Source organism: Cebus imitator, unplaced genomic scaffold, assembly GCF_001604975.1.
Source record: "Cebus imitator isolate Cc_AM_T3 unplaced genomic scaffold, Cebus_imitator-1.0 Scaffold222, whole genome shotgun sequence".
Taxonomy (NCBI): domain Eukaryota; kingdom Metazoa; phylum Chordata; class Mammalia; order Primates; family Cebidae; genus Cebus; species Cebus imitator.
This window is the reverse complement of record NW_016107537.1, coordinates 3,389,489-3,415,600: the sequence shown is the minus strand read 5'-3', so window position 1 is coordinate 3,415,600 and position 26,112 is coordinate 3,389,489. Positions and strand designations below refer to the sequence as shown.

Here is a 26,112-nt window from a genome sequence, read left to right as displayed (position 1 = left end):
ACCACTGGTGATGAACTTCATCTCCAGCTCCTCTCCCAAACCAGAAGTCAGTGGTCAGCTGGGCTTGAATATTTCAACTGTCTAATCACATGGTTGGTTTCCCTGTCAACCAGTGCCATCCTGGGGCCACCCAGGAGCCCCCATCCCCCTAGTCATCTCATTAGTTACAAAAAGACATATAACGTTTTGGAGATTCCAAGGATTTTAGGAGCTCCATTTTTTATTATAAGTCACAATGTCAGACTTCACATAAGAAGCAAAGGCAGAGGAAAGAGGTGGCCTGAGCAGAGTTGCTCCAGCCAGTTCCAGTTTCCTCCAGGGGGAGAGTGAAGACCCCTGATCCATCTTACTTAGAGGGCACAATTGCCACTCCTGTCCCTCAAATGCACCTGCTTCTCCAGTTTGGCTCTGACACTTTTGGAGGCATTGTTTTAGCAGTCCCCTCAGAAGAGGTCCCCATACACAGGTCTTTGGGGCTCTGGGGGCACTTAACACATTTTTATCAGCACTATGAAGAAAGAAAAGAACTTTTACCTGATGAATGAGGGTCCTTTTAAATTATCAGGTCTAGAGAGACAATAAAATTTTGGGGAACGCTCCCGTGTGAGCCCCCCCGAAAATGGGCCTCACAATACGGAGGGCTCGAGCCCAGACACAGTGTCTCCAGTTGAGGGAGTCGAGCTATCAGAAAGCAGGAAGAGAGAAAGACTTAGGTTAAAGTTAAACTTGTGGGCAATCGCCAGATGGCCATGCAGTCATGAGATGCATTGTGTACGATAATTGAGTTTTCTACTAAGTCATGTTTTACGACTTTGCTGATTTTCTCTAGAAGATAAATGACTTACCCTTAGATGAGATAGTGTGACCACCTGTTCTGGTTAATTAAATGACTTGCCCCTGGATGAGATAGTGTGACTACCTGTTCCAGTTAATTGTGTATCTGACCTTTCCATTGTTCTTACCCTATGATGTTGATTTTTCTACTTTAAAACTTTCTGTACCCCTTTGTCTCATGTAGACAAATACCTAAAAAAGATACATATAGTGACCCTGAGCACGAATAAAGTTGTTGGTAAAGCATATGCTTTTCAACCCTCCAGACCCCATCTGTCTATCATTGTCTTCCGCGCACCCCCCTATCCAAGTTGGAACCCTCTTGCAGGTCAAGAGCTCCTGGCAGACGTGCTCCCGATAAGTGGTGACCACCATGAAGGGACTTGGACATTGGGGACTTCGGTGACGCTAAGAAGTGAGGCTGCAGCGGTAAGTTGGCATAAGTTTGAATTTTTCTTTCCTTTTACTCTGTCTTCTCTTTGTAAATATTGAGAAAAGTTTCTAAAGTTTCACATAAGTATTATACATACAAGTTGTTAGGATATTTCATCTGGAGTAAAATGGGGCAGCTCGAGCCGAAGGAGCAGAAATTGTTTGTTCATTTGTTACAGTCTATGTTAAAGTCTCAGGGTCATGATGTTAAGTTTAAAATGACAGAAGAGTTTTTGCAAATAGTACGTGAGATTTGTCCTTGGATTCCTGAAGGTGGTGTGTTAGATGAACCTACTTGGAGCATTATTGGAGAAAAAATTGAACAATTCTGTTTTTATAACAAAGAATTACCTCAATCTAATGTTTTACTTTCTGTTTGGAGCAAGTTACGTGGATGCGTTTGTCCCTCTATGTTGTCCCAACCTTCTGCGCCGCCCTATTCCTCTACCGTTTCATTAACACAGCCAGCTCAAAACCTGCCACAAACTACTTTAGATTTTAAACCTCCTGATTCAATTCCAGTGCCTCCAGATCAAGATGAGATTGTGGAGCACGGGTCATATAGTCATCATACTGAATATGTTTCTAATGCTTTTGATGTCCCACTAACTGAGGTCATTGTTTCACAGCCTGAAAACACGACACCGACTCCACAGTGGACACCTGGTCCCAGTACCCTTACTTTGCCTCCTGATTTCCTGTGTCAATTCCAAAATTTACTTACACTTTGTTCACAGGCTATAACTAATCGCCAGCCGCGATGTTTTCCCGTAGTACAAGAAAATTCACCTGTGTCTGGTGCTATCACTTTAAGGGCAACTAATTCAGCTCCTATAACTCCTCTTACCCATGCTTTAATGTCTCTTCAGAGAGGATTTTCTGAGTCTGATAACATGTTCCCCTCTCTTTTTCCGGTAGTAGAGGTAACTGATAATCAGGGAAATGTTGTCCGTAATTATAAACCCATCCCACCTAAAACTTTAAAGGAATTAAAAGAAGCGGTAGCTCAGTATGGACCAACGGCTCCTTACACCATATCCTTAATAGAAAACATAACAATTTCAGCCCTTCCTCCCTGTGACTGGGGACAATTAACCAAAGCTTGCTTAGCTGGTGGTGATTATTTACTTTGGAGAGCCGATTACGAAGATCGTGCTCATGAACAAGCTGAGCATAATCGCAGAAATCAAATCCCAGTTACTATGGATATGCTTTGTGGAAAAGGTGAATATGAAGGTCTTGATGCACAAGCCGTTATGCCTAATATAGCTTATGCTCAAATTAATACTTTGGCTGTTAAAGCTTGGAAGGTGTTGCGTTCTACAGGAGCTAAAACTGAGGAACTATCTAAAATCAGACAAGGGCCAGATGAACCTTATCAAGGCTTTGTATCTCGACTACTTCAAGCGGTTGGGAGGCACTGGTACCCTGATCGTCTGAGACGCCTGCACCTGACGCCGTAACCCTCGCGTCGTCGCCGCAAGAAGAGAACAGCATTCCCCTTCCATCACAGTTCCCTGCCAACATGGACCCAGATGAAGCGACTCAGTGCTGAAGCAGCACGTCTGGTGGATTCTCAAGATACTCCTCACACTCCTGCTATGATGTTCATTGCTATGCTTGCTATTCTCTCTTGTCAGGTTCCTGGTGCCAGGTCTGAAGACCAAGTTTTGTGGGCATATGTTCCTGATCCTCCGATACTTAGGCCAGTTACTTGGAATGACCCCTTTTTCCCAATTTATCTTAACGATACCTCTGTTTTAGGGTTTCCTTCTTCATCTCATATCACTCCTCAGACGGCAAAATACAATTATATAGCTCAAGCTGCTGATCCTCCTATGTGTTTTTATGCTTCTAAAATTTGGGATACTTATGGCTATACAAGTTGAGTAGCTACTAATAAGCCATCTTTTCCCTCCACTCTTGGCCCACACTGTTTCGAACTTGGATGGAGAGAGTTACATACCTATGAAGGAAATAATGACCTTAGACCTTGTGAGCAAATAGAGATTGGGGATTGTATTATTATGGAATTAAAGAATCTGATAATATTTCCTCTCCAGATTTCCCAAAAATCAAAAGAGAGAGATGCAGACCCAGTAATCAGTCCCTTGATCCCTCACCACCTTGGAAGCTATGCTATCCTAAACAAGAAAAGGCTTTAAGTTATACCCTTCCACAGGTTTCACCCTTTTTGATTGGTCCATTCCCTTTCCTCTAGGCACCAGTGTACAACGGTATGAAGTACCCGGGGAATGGGGTACTCCTATTTTTACCACACCTACTGGTCATGTTTATTCTTCACTTTGGAAATTATTTACAGCTCTCATACCAAGTATAGTTCGAGCTGGATTTAGAAGTGCCTCTTATCCTGCTAGGCAAAAATTATATGTTCAGGCTTGTGTTGCTTCTCCTTATGCCATCCTATATGGGAACATTAAGACTGCAGAAAACAATGGACATTAATCACTTGCTCTGATTGTACTCTTACAAATTGTCTTGATTCAACTGTTTTCCCTACTCCTGTTATTTTAATTGTACGCCAACCCCCCTATGTTATGCTTCCTGTTAACATTTCTGGAGCTTGGTATGATGATAAGGGATTACAAGTTTTACAAGAAATAAGAGATTTAATGATTAGACCAAAACGTTTTATTGAATGTTAATCGCTAGTATAATAGCTATTGTAACTATTGTTGCCTCCACAGCCACTGCGGCTGTGAGTCTTGCTTATGATGTACAAACTGCTACTTATGTTAGCCATCTTGCAAAAAATATTTCTGCTTCTATGGGAACTCAGATAGATATAGACAAAAAACTGGAAGCTAAACTAAATGCTTTGGAAGAAACTGTTAATTTACTTGGTGACAAAGTGTATAACATTCAAAATCGTTTGTCTCTTCGTTGCCACGCTGAGTATAAGTATATCTGTGTAACTAATGCCCCTTATAATGAATCTGTTTGGCAATGGCCACTTGTTAAAGCACACTTGCAGGAGATATGGTCTCATAGTAATTTATCATTGAACATACTAAAACTGCAAAAACAAATACATGCAACTGATATTTCTCGAGACCAACTTCCTCAGGATGACACCATCGCTAAGGACATTGTAAACACCTTGTCCTCTTGGCTGCACTGGACTCATCTTCCTTCGTTGTCATCTGTCATTGGCATTGGAGTTTTTATACTCATCCTAATTCTTTTCCTGCCATTCCTCTTTCGCCTTGTGTTCTCCTCCCTTCAACAGTTGCAACTCAGATTATTTGAGTTGCAATTAAAAAATAGAAAAGGGGGAACTGTGGGGAACGCTCCCATGTGAGGCCCCCCAAAAATGGGCCTTACAATACTGAGGGCTTGAGCCCAGACACAGTGTCTCCAGTTGAGGGAGTCGAGCTATCAGAAAGCAGGAAGAGAGAAAGACTTAGGTTAAAGTTAAGCTTGTGGGCAATCGCCAGATGGCCATGCAGTCATGAGATGCATTGTGTACGATAATTGTGTTTTCTACTAAGACATGTTTTACGTATGTGATAATTGAGTTTTCTACTAAGTCATGTTTTACGACTTTGCTGATTTTCTCTAGAAGATAAATGACTTACCCTTAGATGAGATAGTGTGATCACCTGTTCTGGTTAATTAAACGACTTGCCCCTAGATGAGATAGTGTGACTACCTGTTCCAGTTAATTGTGTATCTGACCTTTCCATTGTTCTTACCCTATGATGTTGATTTTTCTACTTTAAAACTTTCTGTACTCCTTTGTCTCACGTAGACAAATACCTAAAAAAGATATATATAGTGACCCTGAGCACGAATAAAGTTGTTGGTAAAGCATATGCTTTTCAACCCTCCAGACCCCATCTGTCTATCATTGTCTTCCGCGCACCCCCCTATCCAAGTTGGAACCCTCTTGCAGGTCGAGAGCTCCTGGCAGACGTGCTCCCGATATAAAATGAGACAGTAATCAACTCTTGAGCTATGTATTCATCTCTTGAAACTGCTTGCTAACAACAAGGAGCTTTAATTAACCTAATAAAGCCACCCCAGGCACTATAAACCACTCAGTATAACCTAACAATGTGCAGCCAATGTCATCTTTTTTCCTTTTTTTTTTTTTTTTTTTGAGATGGAGTTTTGCTCTGTCCCCCAGGCTGGAGTGCAGTGGTGTGCATCTCAGCTCACTGCAACCTCTGCCTCCCTGGTTCAAGCGATTCTCCTGCCTCAGCCTCCTGAGTAGCTGGGTAAACGCCACCAGGCTTGGCTAATTTTTTTGTGTTTTTAGTAGAGATGGGATTTCACCATGTTGGCCAGGCTGGTCTCAAACTCCTGATCTCAAGTGATCCACCAGCCTCGGCCTCCCAAAGTGTTGGGATTACAGGCGTGAGCCACCGTGCCCGACCTCAATGTTATTTCTATAAACCAATGAGAATTCCTGATGTATTTAAATCAACTCATTTCTTGTCCCCCACTTTGCCTTTAAAAAAACTGCTTGTAACAAAAACCCGATGAAGCTCATTTCTAAGCTTACTTGTGTCTGAGTCTTCCAGGCAGCTGTCCTCACTTTGGGTCAAGTAAACTCTTTATATTTTTGTGCCTCAACCTCTTCCTTTTAAGTCAACACCTACTAGTGCTGGGCCCCACTGGGCCCATAGCCAGGGGTGGCCTGGAATCAAGCTGGGCCCTTCCACAGCTAGCCAGCCTTCCCTACATCCAGGGTAGCCTTGGCTGTGCATGGTGCATGGCCCTGCAGGGCCACCAAAACTGGACTAGGTCCTGGCGGTGGCAGACCAGTCTCTTCCTCTTTGTACAGATGGGAAGCTAGAGTGAAAGAAACTAATCCACCATAGTGCAGGCCAAGAAAAAAGGGAAAGAAGCAGAGAACACCCCTTTCCCCTGAGATGTAGACTGTGGGTTGGCGGTGAGGACTAGGAGAGCTTAAGAGTCAGCCATGTCATCCATTCCAGTAGCCTGGCTGTGGCTTTTGCAAATCCCCATTCCTGTCAACAGTGTGAGCAGAGCACTCAGAGCTGAGGTTGGTGGGGTCAGGGGAGGGTGCTGGGCATAGGGAAGGGCAAAGATGATAAAAACATCCAAGAATTAATGAGACATCCAAGAATTCCTGCCCATGGAATCTCATAGTCTTGTGGGGCAGACCAGCACTGCATGAGGGGTAACAGCACAGCACAGCACACACCCAGCTGCAGAGGTGTCCAAGGAGGCAATGAATAACTGTACAAAAGGGTCAGGGGTTTGAGAGACTTTGGGATAAAAAGATAAAAAGAGTTTTTCCACGTAGATGAAAAGAGACTAGAATACGGCTTCATATCCCCAGGGAGAGGGAATAGAATGTCCACCGCGTGCATGGATGCAACAGCAGGGCTGAGCTGTCATGCTGACACTGGTCCATCAGGGCTGGGTGATGGGGGTGGTAGGACATGCAGCTGGACATAAGGCAAGGACATACTTGCAATCAAGGCCTGGGAGGTCACTTTCCAAAAGGTTTGTACTTTACCCTGAGGGTAGGGAAGGATTTGGGGCTAGAGATGGGTAGAATCTGACCATGGCTAAGAGATTGGCCGCAAGTCCTTGGAGATGCTGCCTGACTCTGGGAGGCAGATTTTGCAATACCCGGTGATGAGGGCACGGGCCGGGCCTGGGAGGTAGGAGAAATAACAATTACAGGTCCATTTTGAAGTAGAGTCTCTGGATCAGGCCTAAGGGAGAACCAGGCTTTGAAGGGAAGGACTTGGTGGGCTTTTGGAGGAAGTGGAAGGTGAGAAAGAGTACTTCCACCAGGGTGCAGTGCATTTGGCTACATGTATTGTGAGCTGACCACAGTGGGGAACAGATTTTGTCATCTTGGATTTCTTATGAAGTTCAAGCAGAGGTGGCTGGTCTTGGTCGAACAGCTGTCAGCATCTGGGTTTCTATTTTTGCTGTCTCTTTGGCCATGAAGTCCTTGTCCAAGACAGAAAGAGGAGGTGGCGGTGGAGTGGATGTGGTAGCACCCTGCCTAGGTCACCTGTTCAAGCCAAGGCATCTCCCTGCTGGGGAGAGCAGCTGCTACAGGTGCCTTCACCCCTGCCTGGGAACTACTGGCTGATGTGAGAGACAAAGGCTTTGCCCACTTGACTCAAGGCAGGGCAGCTACAGAGCCAACCAGCTCCAGAGCTCCCTGCAGTGTCAGCCACAGCCTCAGTTGCAACCTCATTACCAGCCAGCTTTTCCACACTGCCCCATCCTGCCTCCCTCATCTGTCCCAGGTGCATCTCCCAAAAGCCCTCCACAGTAAACTTCCTACATGCACAGGGCTCTCAGTCTCAGAGTCTGCCCCCAGAAAGCCAGTCTAAGACAGCCAGTTGTATCTGACCACCATATCAAGAAAGCAACCCAGCCCTGGAACAGACCTTGGCTTCTCTCTCCGTGGCCAGAATTGAGCCCTGGCTGCAAGAGAGCCCAGGAAAATACAGTGTCAGGACCGTGCTAGCAAACGAGAAGGCAGGAATGGGTCTCAGGGGCACTGAATGTCACACAAGCTTCAGACACTTAAAACCATACATTTAATTCATCAAATCACAGAGAATGAGAAAATGAGAAAACAGAGTGGCCCAAGACAGTTAATGTTCCTGGGATGAGGTTCTGCATGTTCTGAGAAACTGGGTCTTAATTAATTGTTTCCCATCCTTTGAAAACTTCTTATGGCTAAGGGCTAAAACTTCTTATGGCTGAGAGATGAGTAAGAAAAGGTGGAGAAATACAACAGTTGGCATTTCAGAGGCCTTGATGTAAGTGTTGACTGCAGTGTGTTCTGGATGTGAAATCTGGACTGTTTCCTCATTTGTCAGATAAGGACGTGATGCCTCTGAGGAGTGGCCGTGGCCCAGCAAGGGAGACAGCATTGTCATTGTGCTGAGCAGGGCTGGGGGTGGCCAGGCAGGAATGAGGCTGGGAGAAGAGGACTGGGGAGCAGGGTGGAGTTCCTCGGGGGCTGTGGCAGCCAAGGCAGGACAGGGAGAGGACAGGCCAGAGATGCTGCACCTGGCTAGAATCCCCAACAGGTATGGCCCAAGACACAGGAGCTGGGACAGAATGAGGGTGGACTCCGGTCTGTGGGACTCAATAAGGTGGGTTGGAACAGTGAACTGGATGTGTGGCCTTCTAGGGGATGGAGATCCTAGATGTGGGCTCAGAAACCAGTGTGTTTCCTGGACCTTTCTGGCAGGTAAGTTAGAACAGAAGAGGCATCTATGTGGGGCCTTGACTCAACCCACGTATTGTGCCACTAATTCCAACATTCCTTCTCTGATAACACAAACATACATGGGAGATAGAGGGGTTTGCAATCCCATTTCACACCTAAACATGGAACCCTGGGCCACTGAATCAGTAAAAGTTCATGGTGATTAAGCCTCTGCATGGGGGTGGTCCAGCATCACTATGGAAACGTCACACCCTTCACCTAGCCCAGGAAGTGATGGAGGGTGATGGGTAGGCACAGTATCAGGAATCAGGCTTGGACAGAGGCACATGCAGCATTGGAGATGACTGATGAAGGAACAGAGAGGCTCTGGAGCAAGGGACTGCATCACCTGCTGGTGTCCCAAGGAGGACCAGATCCAACTGAGTGAATCTAGCAGCACAGATTGGGATCTGAGCTCTGCAGATTTGGGGGCGGAACTGGTAATGCTCCCTCACAGTCCCTCCCTTTGAACAGGAGCTCGCCTTTGACTCTCAAGTCCAGCATCTAATTATTACTGAGACATGCTTCCCTGCAGATTCCTTCTGGGGTGGGAGGTAGGGCAGCCAGTTTCACTGGAGCCAACCCCAGAGATTAGGATGTTGTTTCTTTTTCAAATTTTGACATTTTTTTGGTGTGCTTTTCCCTCTATCTTTAAAAGATCATAACCCAGTTATTGGCCAAAGCAGAGCCTCTGCCTGTCCTGGACAAAGCTGCAAGTCAGAGCCGCTTGCTTGGTGTGGGGCAACTGGTGTGGCTGGTGGGACCCTGTGTCTCAGTGTACTGCACCCCCAGTGCCCAGCATGTGCTGGGGCCTCAGGAGATGGTTGTGAGATGTCTGGGTCTAAGTTTCCCCAAAGCCAACCCTGAGACAAGACTTGGGTGCAGGATCCTGGGAACTCCAGTTGGAAAGACAGGTGCAGAGCCTGGAAAGGAAAAAGCCTGTGAAGCTCACGCCAGAGCCCACTCCTGCTGGGGCCTCTGTGGAGGCTGCAGAGAGCCTCGGAGTGTTCTCTCCAGAAGATGAGAGCCTGGGGAGACCCCTATGCTGAGAGGAGAGCTGCCCCTCAAGGCAGGGAGGCAGCAGCACTGCAACAGCTGCAAGTGGATTCCAGGGGCCCAGGATGAGCTCTAGTGTCTGCATACGTGATGGGAGGCCAGTGTTTCTTGAGACTTGGACAAGCCTTGCAGTGTGGCAGAAGACAATGACCAATTCAGAAAGCCATGCAGGGGCCAGCTCTCCTCCCACTGGCTTGTCCCCTCCCTGCCCTACCTCGGCTGCCACAGCCCCCAAGGAATGCCACCCTGCTCCCCAGTCTTCTCCAAGATGCCATTCCTGCCTGGCCATCCCCAGCCCATACTGGTGCACTCCCATTTTGGCCTAAGCTGTGTGTTTGGCTTCTGGAACTTGCACCCAAACTGTCCTTATTGAGGTACAAATGACATCATAAACTCAAAGCCCTGGAGACAAATGTGACTTCCCTTTGCTATTACCCTAGAAGCAAGACCGGGTAGGCTGGGCTCCCACCCTTGGAGAACTTGGGCTGCAAAATGCTCCAGGGGTGCTTTTAGTGAAATTGCCAGTAGCACCTAGAACCTGACAGCCAGTTCTAGATGCTGACTAGATGAAGACCAGCTGCTACTTTTTACCATACAAACAACTTTTATTTGCATGTGGCTACTTAGTTAATATTAAACAGTGATGATCCTAGACAGCTGCCAGGCAACAAAAGGAGAGACACATGGGGGCTTTTCAAGGTACTGGGATGCAAAAAAAGAAAAAAAAATGTATCAGAGTGATCAGAAAGTGAGCAGTGAGCAGTAGTGAAGCTAGAATTTTCTTTTCCGTGACTCCTGTAGTTCTGTCCCTGCCCCTACAAACCCCAGGAAGGGAAAAAGCTTGATACAAAACTGTAAGCCCTCAAGTCAGTTAAGACAAATCCCTTTCTCATAATAATTTGTTTCACTCCAAATGACAGAAGGCACGTGCAATGACAGGGCTGTGCTCCACTCGTCTGGGTCAGCAGAAGAACACAGCTTTCTTTGGAAAAACATTTACTTTAAAACCAAGCACCTTGATTTGATATTTCAGTGTGCACAACTTTGTCATTCGAGGTCCTGGTGAGCCCTGGTCCAACTCAATGGGCGCCACCATTATGCCAGGCCTTAGAGGGCCACCGGGTGCTTAAAAGAATGTGAGAGGGGTGAGTGCAGGTGGAGGAGCTCGGTACCTGGGACATGGGTCCTTCACTCCCCACTAAGATGATGCAGTAGCCTTTTCTTCCAATGTGGTTGTGCCAGGAGAATCCATAGACGTAACATTTTTGACTTGTTCCCTGAGGGTATTTTCTGAGGAACCAGGCATCTTGTAGTCCCTAAAAGGTGGGGTCTTGAGTCCCGACCCAGGCATTTGGCAGCTGCGCAGTTCCTGAGATGTCAGACTCATGGAGGAGCAAGGCTATGCCCTTCCTTCTCCACTCCCCACCCCTCAAGCCCCAGGTCTTACTGTATAATGATTTATTTTCCCCACAAATCTACCCTCAAAATTGGCTTCATGCAGATTTTCCTTGGATCCCAAAGCTGAAGAGGAAAGGGGAGGGGAAGTGAGAGCAGGGTGGGCAGGGTGGCTTGACCCTGTCAGCCTCCCCGGGAACTCGGGACCATGGATCCCAAGCACAGGCTGAATGAACAAGGATCAGGAACAAGATCTGTGCGTCTGCGTTACATCTGAAGGCCTTGATGGCACCGCTTCAATTTTAAGAGAATCAGACTGAATATTCTCCCTGAACCTACTCTAGGGAACCCCACAGCTGAGGCAAAATCCCCAAACAGGCTTGACATTAGTGGCGTTGGGATTCTCAACAGTAAGGGCTCTGATGTGAGTTTTCTAGAAGAGCAAGTTCATGGTCAGATAATTCCAAAAGACAGTTTTTTTCCCAGAAAAAAGTAAAACAAAAGCTTCCTCCTATTCAGTAGAGTGAATTTGAATGTCCAAACAAAATGTGGTGTCATCTCTCAGTCTGCAAGGACGCTCTTTTAATCCCGAGGACTTTTTAGTGGATCTTCTATTTATCATCCAGATGGCAATCGTTGGAAGCTGCTTTGGGGGACCAATAATCAGGGCTTTCAAAGAGCATTTCCCCCCTTGGCCTGGCACCTGCGTGTCAGTGGTAATAGATGCTGAAGGCATGGAGAATGTAGAGCAGTGTGGTGACAAAGGCGAAGAACTGGAAGGAGGCAGAGAGGAACTATTAGAGACAGCAGTACCAGCTCTTGCCCATTCCCCAGGGATCATCAGCCCCACTGCCCAAGAGGCCACACATGACCCTGCCTCCTTGCCTCCTGCCTGGTCTAGGGCAGCAACCCCTGGCCAATTCCTCTCTATCAGGGCGTCCCTGCGGCCATGCTGGTGTCCTGCTCTGACTGCAGTCTCCACCTCATCTGCACCTGTCTGTGAAGCAGGCTCACCTCCACCCTGGCCCTGGGCCCACATCCCACACTGACCTCTTGCCCAAGACCTGCTCTCCTCTGTCCACCTCCAGCAAACCCCTGCTCTGACCACCCCTACAGCTCCATTCACTGGCTCGCTCCGAGCGGCTGCTTGTCAGCTCCTTGTGAATGTTCAGACCGCCTCCAGCTCTTCCTGGCTCACACTGAGCACCTGATGTTTCCTCACAAGCCCAGTGGGCCCCAGGGTCCTCCTCTCACCCTGCTCTCTAAGTCTGACACCTGTGGCCCTCGACTGCTCCAGCCTCCCTTGTCAGCCATGTGCAAAGCCACCCCAAAGGCTACTGAGTTCCTTGCCTAGCTCTTGGGACATGCTGTTCTCCCTTGTCTCAGCCACCAGCATCCCCTGTGAGGACTCCTCACAGCCTTACTTGTCCACTTCTGCCTGCCCTGCCCCTCAAATTTGCTCCATGATTTGGGCACAGCAGGCAGAAGTGGACAAGTGAGGACACTTCTCACTCATAGGGAGAACACAGGACCGTGTTGAAGCTGTGTGATGGCTCTGCTTTTCTCAGGGTAGGGGCCATCACCTTCAACACCTTTTGGGCCCTGCCAACTATCCCAGCCCCAATCTGCCCCACTGTTCACTCACACACTCCATATTTAGTCAGTCAGTCAACAAGTATTTTTTAAGCACCTACTTTCCTTCAAGAACAACTGTGGCTATAACAGTGAAAAAAAAATTCAAAAATTTCTGCCCTCATGGAGCTTACATTTGAGAGATGAGAAGCAGCAACAAGATAGATGAGTAGCATATACATGGGCTAGAGGGAGGTAAATGTGGGAAGAAGATGAAGCAAGGAAGGGGAAAGTGGAATGCCAAGGTCTCAGGGGAGGGGGCATCAGAGAAGGCCCTGTCAAGAAGACAGAAGGAGGCAGGAGCCACCAGGCAGTTACCCCTGCCAAGGTCCCATGTAAGCGCATATCTGTGTGCTCAAGGGCAGCCAGGAGGGAGGTGTGGCTGGGGCAGCTGACCATGGGTGAGCAGCAGCGGGCCATGCTGGGGACAGGCTGGGCCATGGAAGGCCCAAGGGGCCATTGCTGGACTTGCAAGTTTAGGAAGTTAAACTCACCTGATGAGGAGGGAAGGGAGGCAGACAGGCTGGAAGGCAGCTGAAATATCTTGTGACCACCTCAGAGGGTCACAGTGCTCCCTGGAACCGAATCCTTACTCTCATGACAACACCCCACCATGTACCTCTTCCTCCTGCCATAGCCACATGAGCCTGCAAGAGCCACCAGGCTAACATGGGATCTTCTGGCCACAGTGACTGATCCAGGGATGGGAACAGATGTAGCCTTGGTGCTGGAGTCCTTCCTTGGAAGTTTTCAAGGTAGGATTCAGGAAGGTCAGGCCACTCTGATATGGTTTCGCTCTGTGTCCTCATCCAAATCTCATCTTGTAGCTCCCATAATTCCCACATGTTGTGGGAGGGACCCCGTGGGAGATTATTGAAACATGGGGGTGGGTCTTTCCTGTGTTGTTCTTGTGATAGTAAATGGGTCTCACAAGATCTGATAGATTTAAAAATGTGAGTTTCTCTGCACAAGCTCTCTCTTTGCCTGCTGCCATCCATGTAAGACGTGACTTGCTCCTCCTTGCCTTCTGCCATAATTGTGAGGCCTCCCCAGCCATCTGGAACTGTGAGTCCAATAAACCTCTTTCTTTTGTAAATTGCTCAGTCTTGGGTATGTCTTTATCAGAGTGAAAATGGACTAATACACATTCCAAAGGAGGAATGTGTCGCTGTGAGCTCTCTGCCATGTGAGGGCGCCATCCTTCAAGGGAAGGAGAGGAGAGCTGGCAGGTGAGAGGCAGACTCAGGAGGTTCCAGGGGACCTGAAGCCTGGGGAGCCTGCTCTCTCCACCCTGTGGCTGGACCACCTCGCCTGGGGTCCTGCAGCCATACATTACCCCTGTAGGCTACTGTGATTGACACAAAGGACACTGGAATAGTTCAGTGATGCTGAGGGATGTGGGTCCCATTCCAAAGGCAGTGGGAGCCATTGAAGGATTTTCAGTAGGAAAGTGACACCTGTTCCAATTTGCTTTTTGGAAAAAAAAAACAAAACTCTGCTGACAGTGTAGAGGGTCTAAGAGAGAGGAAAGCTGAGGGTGGGATGAATAGAAAGTCAGAGAGGACCCCTGAACGTGGGTGCACATGTTTATAGGGACACACATCCCTCTCCCCTGCCCTCATGGGTCCTTCCACTTGAGGGCTCAGAGTCTATAAAGCACAAGGCAGAGTTAGCCTCCTGCACTAGACATCCTTCAGCCAAAACTGCTGTCCATGGCAAGCCCACTCACCGAGGCTGCTGTGTTAATGTAGTAGTTTTTCAGGTCCAGGGTCTCAGAAACAATTGTGGCATGTACTTGCAGGACGGCAGCACTCATGTACAGGATGCCAGTGGTCCCATGGTACAGGCTGTCCTGGAAACGCAGAGTAGAGCCATACATGGACATGTCACTCAGGTGCGCACTTTCCTCTCTGGCTACATAGCTGTAAAGAATGAGCAAACAAGGCAGCCAGCCCCCAGACTTCTGCTATTTTTTTTTTTTTTCCACAGTGTAATTTGGTTTGGCTCTGTATCCCCACCCAAATCTCATCTCAAATTGTAATCCCCATGTGTTGAGGGAGGGACCTGGTGGGAGATGACTGGATCATGGGGGCGGTTTCCCCATGCTGTTCTTGTGATAGTGAGAGAGTTCTCATAAGATCTGATGGTTTAAAAGTGTGACATTTCCCCTCTCTCATTCTCTCTCCTGCTGCCATGTAAGGCATGCCTTGCTTCCCCTTTACCTGCTGTAATTTATTGTAATTTTCCTGAGACCTCCCCAGCCATGCAGAACTGTGAGCCAATTAAACCTCTTTTCTTTATAAATTACCCAGTCTCAGGCAGTTCTTTATAGCAGTGAAAACAGACTAATACAGAAAATTGGTACTGGAAGTCAGGCACTGCTATAAAGATAAATGAAAATGTAGAAGCAACTTTGGAACTGGGTAATGGGCAGAGGTTGGAACAGTTTGGAGTACTCAGAAGAAGACGGGAAGATGTGGAAAAGTTTAGAGCTTCCTAGAGACTTGTTGAATGATTTTGACCAAAATGATGATAGTGATATGGACAATGAAATCCAGGCTGAGGTGGTCTCAGATGGAGATGAGGAGCTTATTGGGAATTAGAATAAAGGTCATTCTTGCTATGCTTTAACAAAGAGACTGGTGGCATTATACCCCTGCCTGAGAGATCTGTGGCACTTTGAACTTAAGAAAGATGATTTGGGGTATCTGGCAGAAGTAATTTCTAAGCAATAAAGCATTCAAGATGTGACCTGACTTTTCCTGAAAGTGTACAATCATATGGATTCACAAAGAGATGGTCCAAAATTGGAACTTATGTTTAAAAAAAAGGCAGTATATAAAAGTTTGAAAAATTTGCAGCCTGACCATGTGGTAGGAAAGAAAAACACATTTTCTGGGGAGAAATTCAAGCTGTCAGCTGCAGAAATTTGCATAAGTAATGAGGGGCCTCAAAACAATGGGGAAGATATCTCTGGGGCGTTTCAGAGATCTTCACAGCAGCCCCTCCCATCACAGGTTCAGAAACCTGGAGGGAAAATTGATTTTGTGGACCAGGCTCAGGGCCCTGTTGTTCTGTGCAGTCCTGGGTTACAGCACTCTACATCCCAGCTGCTCCAGCTATAGCAGCAGGGACCAAGGTACAGCTTGGGACATTGCTTCAGAGGATATAAGCCCCAAGTCTTGGCAGCTTTCACATGGTGCTGAGCCTACAGGTGTGCAGAAGGCAAGAAGTGAGGTTTTGGAACCTCTGCCAGGGTTTCAGAGGATGTATGAAAATGCCTGGATGTCCAGGCAGAAGTCTGTTGCAGGAGTGGAGCCCTTATGAAGAACCTGTACTAGGGCTGTGTGGAAGAAAAATGTGGTGTGGGAGCCCCCACACAGAGTCCCTACGGCAGCACTGCCTAGTAGAGCTGTGAGAAGAGGGCCACCATCCTTCAGACCCCAGAATGGTAGGTCCACTGACAGCTTGCACTGGACACCTGGAAAAGCCACAGGCACTCAACGCCACTTTGTGAAAGCAACTGCAGGGGCTGTACTCTGTAGAGCCAGAGGGGTGGAGCTGCCCAAGGCCTTAGGTGCCCACCCTTTGAAACAGTCTGACTTGAATGTGAGACATGAAGTCAAAGGAGATTTTGGAGTGTTGACATTTAATGGCTGCCCTGCTGGGTTTTGGACTTACATGGGGCCAGAAGACTGTTTTGACCAATTTCTCCCATTTGGAATGGAAGCATTTACCCAATGCCTGTACCCTCATTGTGTGTTGGAAGTAACTAACTTGCTTTTGATTTTATAGGCTCATAGGCAGAAGAGACTTGTCTTGTCTTAGATGAGACTTTGGACTTGAACTTTTGGGTTAATGCTAGAATAAGTTAATACTTTGGTGTACTGTTGGGAAGGCATGATTGTGTCTTTAAATGTAAGAAGGACATGAGATTTGAGAGGGGCCTGGGGTGTAATAATATGGGTTTGGCTCTTTGTCCCCCCCCCAAATCTCATCTCCAATTGTAATCCACATGTATCAAGGGAAGGACCTGGTTGGAGGTGACTGGATCATGAGGACAGTTTCCCCTATGCTGTTCACATGATGATGAATGAGTTCTCATGGGATCTGATGGTTTAAAAGTATGGCACATTCCCCTCCCCCCTCTTTCCTGCTGCCATGTAAGACGTGCCTTACTTCCCCTTCACCTTCCACCATGATTGTAAATTTCCTGAGGCCTCCCTAACCATGAGGAACTATGAGTCAATTAAACCCCTCTTCTTTATAATTCACCAAGTGACAAGTAGTTCTTCATAGTAGTGTGAGAATAGATTAATTCACAGGGTTTTAAATGTAATATCTATGTTGTAAGTAATGGCAGATTAATAAAGATCAGTATGTTTCAGTTATCTAATGTCAATCTTGGTCTGAAATATTAAATGAAAAATTCCAGAAATTAACAATTAAATGTGTGCCTTTCTGAGTATCATCATGAAGTCTCGTGCTGTTCTACCCTGTGCCTCCTGGGACCTGAATCATCCCTTTGTCCAGCACATCCACACTGCCTATGCCATCCATGTTATTCACTTTGTAGCCATCAGGGCTATCAGATCAACTGTTGTGGTACTGCAGTGCTTGCATTCAAGGAATCCTTATTTTACTTCATAACAGCCCCAAATTGCAAAAGTAATGATGCTTGCAACTTGGATGTGCCAAAGAGAAGTCACAGAGTGCTTTCTTTAAGTGAAAAAGTGAAAGTTTTCAACTTAATAAGGAAAGAAAAAAATACGCTGAGGTTGTTAAGATCTACAGTAAGAATGAATTGTCTTTCTGTGAAATTGTAAAGAAGGAAAAAGAAGTGCATGCACAGCATAATCGGGGTTCAGTACTATCTGAGATTCAGGTATTCCCTGTGGTATTGGGACTTATCCTCCAGAGATGGGGGGACCACTGTATACTGTCTTAGGTATGCTGAGGAATTGTTACCTTTGTATATTTGTGATAATGTCAGAAAGTTTGTGGGGTTTTTTGGGAAATATACGGAAGTATGTGGAATAGAATGACATGATGTCTGGAGTTTGCCTTAAAATTCCTTAGTGGGGAAAAAGGCTAGATGAAACAAATGTGGTAAGATCCTGATAATACTGGAATCTGGGTTATGGCTATATGACGGCTATAATACAATATTCTGTACTTTTAAATATGTCTTCAATTGTTCAACATGGAATACTTTTAAATGGTTTTTTGAGATTATACAACAACATAAAAATTAATGATGTAATATTAAATGAAAGCATCTACATCCAAAATTATTTGTAGAGTATAATTTATATATGTATGTATAAAATTCATGTGGGATATGGAAGAAATAATTTGTCACAGGGATTGTGATAGAGCCTTGAGACTAGAGTGATATTTTTCCTACTAGCGTTTTTTTCAGTGTTGCTCCAAGGATTTTACCAGGAAGAAAATTTAGGGGAAACACAACAGAATATGCTTTATCACAAGGCATTGTATATTCTCCTAACAGGGAAGGCAGTGAAGGGGAATACAAGGAAAGTTTTACTCTTGCAGAGAAATGTCTTCATTTTGGCCTGGTAGTAAACATATTAAGATAAAAAGTCTTGGTTCCATAGGAGCCTAGCCCAGTATCCCTATCTGCCCGGAAAGGCCAATTGTCCTCACCCAACCCAGGACATCCACCAGGAGGAGCCATGCTGCTGGTTCTTACCAGAACTCTCCAGGATTCAAATCTTTTGTAAAATCCAAACAAGTAAGACAAAAGGAACATCAGGGAGATGAGAAATGAGGTGAGTGAGACATACATCACCCATCCTTGCAGCAATGGGTTTGCTACCTGGGTGGCAGCTACCAGGATCCATACCCAGAACCCAAATATCTGGAAGATAAAAGCATAAAAGGAACTTCATTAGCTAATGTGGAGCATGTTTCCCTTTGCAGGGGGTCTCTTTTCTGTCTCTAGGCAGAAGTTCAGGTGAAGTTAGGAGGGAACCAAGAGGGAAATGGGGAAGTCAGTCTGGCCCCTCTGAGTCACGGTAAAGTCAGGTCCTATTGTTAGAAAATTCAAGGGGTTAATGCAGAGGTTGCAAACAGAGGGACTCTTGGCCAAGTCTGGCCTGTGAATGTGCCTTCTTGGCTCAAGCAGTATTGGCATATACACTTTTAAACAATTCCGAATAAGTTGTCAACATTTAAAACAGGATATTTCACATGAAAAAAAGTCCAGATTTTGGACATCTCTTTAAAAATCCATGATTCTGGCCACAGTGTACCCATTTCTCAGGCCAGAGTAGGCTGGAATGAGTAGTGACCGTCTCTTTAAAAATGACGTGGAGTCCTCAGTGAACCATATCCCCTCACCCCACTAACCTCACATCATGCTGTGGCACATTCCCTGTTGCTCACTGACACTGTGGAATTGTTTGCTAATGAGATAGAGCTTATTTTTGTATGTTTGTTAGCCATTAATATTTTCTCCTCTGTAAAGTTTTTTTTTTTTTTTGGTCAGTGAAATATTTTTAAATAGATTTTTCTTTTTCTTATTGATTCATATGAATTCTTGCTAATAGTGTGGATTTCATGGACTGTCATAAACACTGCAAATATATGCTGCTAGCACTCACATACTTTATGGTTTCCTTTGATTAACTAAGCCCATAATTTTAATGCTGTTGAGTATGTCAATCTTTTTCTTTATCATATTTTTTATCAAGTTTAAGAAATTCTTCTCTATTTTGAGTCATGAAGATATTCTTGCATCCCAGATTTTCCTTCTGAGATAATTTTCTTTCTTCCTGAAATGCATCCTTTAGTAGTCTCTTTAGGGAAGGTCAGTGGGTAGTAGTCAATTTGATTTATTAGAAAATGTCCTTAAATTTCCCCTGACAATTATTTTCTCTCCACACTTCCAAGATATATTTCCACTGTGTTGTATATTTTTCCATATTATTCTGTTGTATTCTAGCTTCCATTGTTGTTGAAAGGTCAGCTGTCAGTTGAACTCTTGCTTTGTAGAAATCTGTATTTGTTATTTGGCTGTATTTAGTCTTCCCTCTGTCTTTGGCATTCTATAGTTTGTGAAACAATGATACAATGTGTTGAGATGTGAATATCTTTTTATTACTCCTGCTTGGTATTCATTCTATATTCAATACCTGAAAAATCCATTCACTTGAGACTTAATAGCTTGATTCTACAGTTTGTGGCTTCCATTAACTTCCATTCTTTTTCACTTGTTTCATCTTTTGTTCAGTGAATTTTGATGGGAAGCTCATGTCTGTGGAGGTAGCTCAGTTCTGAATGATGTATTAGAAACTTTCTTGACCAAACAATTTCACTCACTATTTTTTTGAGAGAGTCTCTCTCTGTCACTCAGGCTGGAGTGCAGAGGTGCAATCATGGCTCACTGCAGCTTCCAACTCCTGAAACCAAATGATCCTTCCACCTTAGCCTCCTAATTAGCTAGAACTAGAGGGGCATACTACCACACCTAGTCAATTTTCATTTTACATTTTGTAGAGACAGGGTCTTGCTGTGTTGCCCAGGCTGGTCTTAAGCTCCTGATCTCAAGCAATCCTCCTGCCTTGGCCTCCCAAAGTGCTGAGATTACAGGCATGAGCCACTTGTGACCTGCCTTCACTCTCTTCTGGGTAGCTCAGCCAAAAGATACACAACTTCAGTTCTGCTTTCCAAAATAAATCCCTGGCTTTCTGGGACTGGCAGTTCTTATCTTACAACTGGCCAATACATAGAGATGGGTATGTCACCCTTTCCCTTCTGAGGCTTCCACTTGCTATTGTCTGGCTGTTGTCTTTGAATTTATGGAGTATTCATGGGCTTAAGGAGAAAAGGGGAAAAGGAGATGAGAAGCCAGAATAGAACAGGAAGTTGACCACAAGGCACAGACTCCTCAGCAAGGAGTACAATCATAGCTTTACAGAAACAACTCCAGCAGCCTGGCTGCCTCTTAAAGCACCAGTCTGGGAGCAAATTCCCCCTTAATAATCAATATCCAAATGAATTTTGGAAGTCCTGGACTGGTCTGAGACTGCTGGAGAATGGGTCAAGGCCAGCTTGTCCTAGGGAGGGGGTGGTGAGGGATGAAAGTTGCTGTCCTCTGGCTCCCCCTCAACTATGCTGTTGCCTGTCAATCCCAGTTACAAGAGCTGCTGATGCTTCAGAAAGGTACCAGGGCTCAGCTTTAAGGCACTTGCCAAGCGACCTCCCTGCCAAGCCAAGAGAAGTACATTAAAATGCTGGCACATGAACAGCACCCAAACAATGCTGGTTATCAATAGTTCACCAGGTATTTTACAGTTTATAAAATGCATTCACTCAGACTGCTTCATTTAGTCCACACAACAATTCTAAATCCCATGGAAATACCAGAGAACTGCCATTTGATACCTTTCACTGCTTACTGCCAGCTCACCTGTGCCAGGCATGGGGACAGGAAGGGTGCCTCAGCCCCATCTTGCCAGTCAGTGCCTGCAGAGGGGTCCCAGTCTCCCTCTTGCCATCAGAAGCTTCCCTGGCCAGACACAGCCATACGCATGTTACTTACATCTGCATTTAATCTTTGCCACAGTCCATGAGGTAGTACTGTACCGAGGGGACTGGGGCCTGCGGTCACACAAGCAGTGCAGGGTGGGACTCAGACATGGTGTAGGACACTTGTGGTTCTTGCCCCAAAAACCAGATTTCAAGGCCAAGGTCAGGGCCAGATAGAGGCTCCTAGATTGCGCCAGAGGGTGGTCTGCTAGAGACTCAGCCAAAGTCTGTCAGGAGCATTAGGGGCCTTGATGGGGACACCATACTTGCAGTCTCAGGGAGCCCATCAGCAGCCTCCTCTCTCCAGTATCCAGCTATAGCTTAGGAATCCCTGTCCTACCTTTCACAACAGGCCAGGGGCCTCTGATCATTTGGGAATCTATTCAAACATCATGGGAACCTTCCTACAATGGCTTCAGTGTTGTATGATCAATGTTCTGCAGAAGAATATTACTCACTTCTTATTTCCACACCCCTCTACCTCCTAAACAGTAAGAGGGACCAGAGCCAAGGACTATAGGTGGATTTAAACCCAGAAAAGTTTGTTATCTCATTTCTATCTCAAGCAGTCTAGGTTAGATTCTTTACAGATGTGAAAACTTTGCATATTTGTTTTTACTTGTTCTTAAAGCTCATATTTAGCTTTCCACATTTCCTGGTGGCCTAAACTGCTTCCCCATCTTAATGTTTATTTTTGTGTTTCCTCAGAGCAGGAGATATTGTCAATGGTTGGGGCTGGCCCTCAAAGTGGAGAAATATTTGATTACAGTGAGCCATTTAGAGCAAGTAGATTTCAAGCACAACTTTGGCAGAAACCTTTTCTTATAAGCAAACACACACAGTCATATATAAATTTTTCAAAAGTCTGAATTGAAACTTGAAAGGACTTCTTAAGGAAAGACGGAGTTTAACAATAGGTTTTTAAAACCCATTCTTCTCCAGAACATGGAGAAGAGCTCCTTCGGGTTTAGAAAGCTGGATAAGAACTTGAATATAATTGGGGTAACAACACCCAGATTGGAGTCCAGGAAGAAAGGGCTGATGCGAGGTTTGGAGAGGGAGGTTGAGCCTGGATGTTACTATGCCGAATAGTGAGAAAATTTCCAAAGGCTCCTGAGGTCTGGTCAAAAGGGCTCAGCAGGCTCCTGCTGGCCGAAGATGGGACTGCTTGAGCTTCCTATAGCTACAATGGATTGGAATGCATCAACTAAGGTGAAATCCACAAGTTCAAAATGATACATAAAACAAAAACTTCTTTTGTCACCTTTGGAGGATGCTTATTATTTTTGAAAAGTGCTTTAAAAGAAAAAAAACAAAGCTGTGGTCTGGGGGTAAAGGGCTTTTCAAATACATGCATACCTGAGCACTACCCTCCAGGCAGCACTCCAAGCCCTGCTGCTCCTAGAACCCTTTGGGGACTTCAAGAAAGCCCCAGGGTCTGTGTCCTGCCCCAAAGAGTCTGCTTAAACAGGTAAGGGAGGCTGCATTGTTGGGAGTTCCCCAGGCAGGGTGGCCAAAGCTGAGAAAGCCTGAGTCCAGCCCTCTGCTTCTATTCTCAACTCCAGTCCATGCACCATGCAGTGCCATTCCTCCTGGGTTTGAATTCCAACGGGTCATTTAGCTTCTCTGTGCCTCTGTGTCCCTGTCCATCAAATAGAGGAGGTGGGGATCTCACTGACCCCTCTATCATCTGGCTCTTGTGAAGGTTTGGCGAGTCTCTCTGGCACATGGCGAATGTTGGCTATAGTAGCCATAACCATTTGGAATGGCGCAGAGGGCAGGAGGGGACATTCCGTGAGAAAGACACAGAGGGGGGAATGTCCAAGAGAGGCCTCTCTAAAGGATAGGAAGTTTACTTTTGGGAAGGAGGGATGAAAGATCAATCAGCTGGGTAGGCAAGATAACATTTAGAGGGCACAGATCATTCTTATGAGTTGATGAAAGCTTTGGTGACCAAGAAAAATGTACCTATACACATACACAATTTTTGCCTACAAATCTCGGGATTCACAGACCCGCAATGTCTGTCTGTCTGTCCGTCTCCAACCCCTCAGTTGAAGTTCATTGCCACCTCCAGGTTAAATAACTGTACCATCAACGACTACTATTTTGGCAACATTGGTCAAAACATTAAATGCACATATGCACATACTGTTCAATTCAGTAAATTCACTTGATGGAATTTGTCCTACAAATGATGCACATGAGCAAAATGACAAACATATATATATATATATATATATATATATATATATTTGTTGTTTATTGCAGCCTGTTGCTTACAGAAAAGCTAGGAAATGACCCCTTCATCCAGAGGGGAGCAGTTAAATCAACTATGTCTGCAAAGTGAAACACTCTACAGTCTTCAAAAAAAAAGAGAGAAAATTCTATATCCCAAAGTGGAACAAAATCCAAGAGTTTGTAAAGGCACAGACCAGTATATCCACTGTGCTATGATTTGTGCAGAAAAATAAGAAAATGCATGTGTGAGTGTCTGTGTGTATGTCCATTTGTTGCAGGTAAACAGAGTATTTCCAGAATGAGACCCAATCAGCCAGTCAGTGCCTTGGTTTTGGAGGAGCAGAACCTCTTGGCTTGGAGACAGTTCTGAATGTAGCGCCATGTTCATATTTAAACTAATCCAAAACAAAAAATATGTAAATGTAAAAAGGAAATGAAGCTGTATGGGCATTGGAGGCTCACTAGAGAATTCTGAATGGGGGATGGCCTCTGGGGAGAGTGGGCCTGCTCACCTGCACAGAGCAGCTGGAAGCCCCTCATGGACAGGCGAGGGGCTGCTGCAAGGGCTGGGCTTACATACCGAGAGGTTCTGAGACAGACACTGCCTGAGTAACCAACCCCTGGGAAGGGGGAAGGAGGTGTCAAAAAGATGCATGGTCTCAGGTCTGTGTGGTCAGGGCTTCGGGCATGGCTGAGAAGTGTGGGTTTGGGGTGGTGCGGATGAGCTGAGAAGCAGGGGGGAGTGCCGGGGTGGGTACCCGTGGCAGGTTTTTCTGCATAGCTGGGCATTGCTTCAGCATGGCAGATTTCATGTACTGAGAGCCCTAAATTCCTTTTCTTACTGTTTGTCTTAATTTTCATGACAGCTTTGCCTCTCCTTCTCTTTCCTGGTACTCAGGCGATCACAGGCTGTACTACGAAGCCACAAAAATTTCAGGCTGAGAGGAAAAGGCCCCAGTCAAGATGGGTGCAGCTCATTTCATCAGCACACAAGTGAGCTGGGGTCTCCTGGTCCCACCACGGGCCAGGCAGGAAAGGGCTCTGTAAAGGACACACGGGGACGTTGCCCACGGCGGGAACCTGGATGCCCCGAAGGCTCCCTGTGCCACTGTGATGTTTCAGGATGAAGGAAACGATCGTCCCTCACATTCAGGTATGCAGGGTGCATGCTGTTTAAGTCCAGGCTCTCTTGTCTGCTATATACCTCTCTTTCTTTTTAAAAATTGTGGTTAAATACATATAATAAAATCAACCATTTTAACCATTTTTAAGTGTACAGTTCAGTGGTATTCATGTTCACTTACACTGTCGTGTGACCATCACCACCATCCACCTTCAGAGTGCTTTCCATCTTGCAGATCCGAAACTCTGCACCCATTAAACAACAACTCCCCACTCTTCCCTCCCCACAGCCCCTGGGAACCACCATTCTACTTTCTGTCTACTCTGGGTACCTGATATGAATGGAATCATGCAGTCTTTGTCCTTTTGCCACTGCCTTTTCTCGCTTAGCATAATGTCCTCAAAGTTCATCCGTGTTGTAGCATGTGTTAGAATTTCCGTCTTTTCCAAGGCCGAATAATATTCCATTGCATTTGTGTGTCACATTTGGTTTATCCACTCACCTGCTTATATGCACTTGGGCTGCTTCCATCTTTTGGCTATTGTGAATAATGCTGCTATGAACATGGGTGTCCAAACAGCTCTTTGATGCATACCCCTTAAAAGGAAAATACAGCCAGGTGAGTGGCTCACACTGTAATCCCAGAACTTTGAAAGGCCAAGGTGGGGATCACTTGAGCCCAAGAGTTCAAAAGCAGCCTGGGCAACATGATGAAACCCTATCTCTAAAAAAAATACAAAAATTAGCCAGACATGATGGCATATGCCTGTAGTCCCAGCTACTTGGGAGGCTGAGATGGGAGGAGGATCACTTGAGCTCAGGAGGCAGACAACCTTGCTTGTGCCATCTTGGGTGACAGGGTAAGACCCCGTCTCAAGAGAAAGGAAAAAACAAGGCAAGGCCTATCCTGGGGCTGTGCTTCAGACCCCATCAGACAGTTGCCATGTAAAATGCCTCAAGAGTCACAGCTCTGACAAGCAGATGTGCCCACGTTCCTGCCGCTACAGCAGCCCTTGGGAGTTTGGTTCTGTTCACCCAACATGAGGAGGAGTTTGGTTCTGAACATGCAGCACTAAAGAGACCTTGAAAAGGACACTTTACAGTCCAAGAACTCAAATCAGAAGCAGAATGTCACCTTGCTTGACCTCAGCTGGGAATGTGTGCACGTGTCTGGCATCTCAAGTTTTTCGCTGCTCTGAGCATGTCTATGAATGACTGTGAAAGTGCCAAGTGTATTAATTTGGGAGTTACAAATATATCTTAGCAGTGGGTGAATATGCAAATACAGAATCCAGGAGTTATAAGGGTCCACTGTATTTTCAATGCCAAAATTATCTTCCATCAAGTTGATAAAACCTCATTTACTCAATTAGGCCCTAGTCAAGGTATATGGGGGTTTCCAGCTTTTTCCTGTTACAGATGATGCTGCAGCAAACATCTATTGCAGGGAAAGTTCTCTCATTATAAACTGTTTCTGCGGAATGAGTTCCCCAGCTGGGCTTACTGGTGAGAGGTTTAGGCTCTCACCAGTAAGGGGATGCAGCTGCCCATGCCATTAGGCTCATCACATTCCCTAGCTAGGGACATATACTTGACTTAGTCCTGG

At 45.8% G+C, this 26,112-nt stretch overlaps 1 protein-coding gene across 2 annotated transcripts in view; it reads right to left on the bottom strand.

The window, feature by feature from the left end:
• Positions 1-10,147: 10,147 nt before the first annotated feature.
• Positions 10,148-26,112, bottom strand: part of MALL (mal, T cell differentiation protein like) — a 34,286-nt gene continuing 18,321 nt past the window's right edge. Inside the window, exons 2-4 of one of the 2 annotated variants that reach the window (XM_017496687.1) lie at positions 18,303-18,470; positions 14,319-14,441; positions 10,148-11,730 (exon numbers count right to left, since the gene is read on the bottom strand). In XM_017496687.1, the coding sequence (XP_017352176.1) occupies positions 11,668-11,730; positions 14,319-14,441; positions 18,303-18,470 (354 nt within the window). In that variant the 3' untranslated portion in view covers positions 10,148-11,667. The remainder of the gene's footprint in view (positions 11,731-14,318; positions 14,442-18,302; positions 18,471-26,112) is intronic. The other variant, XM_037727196.1, reaches the window with a different exon arrangement.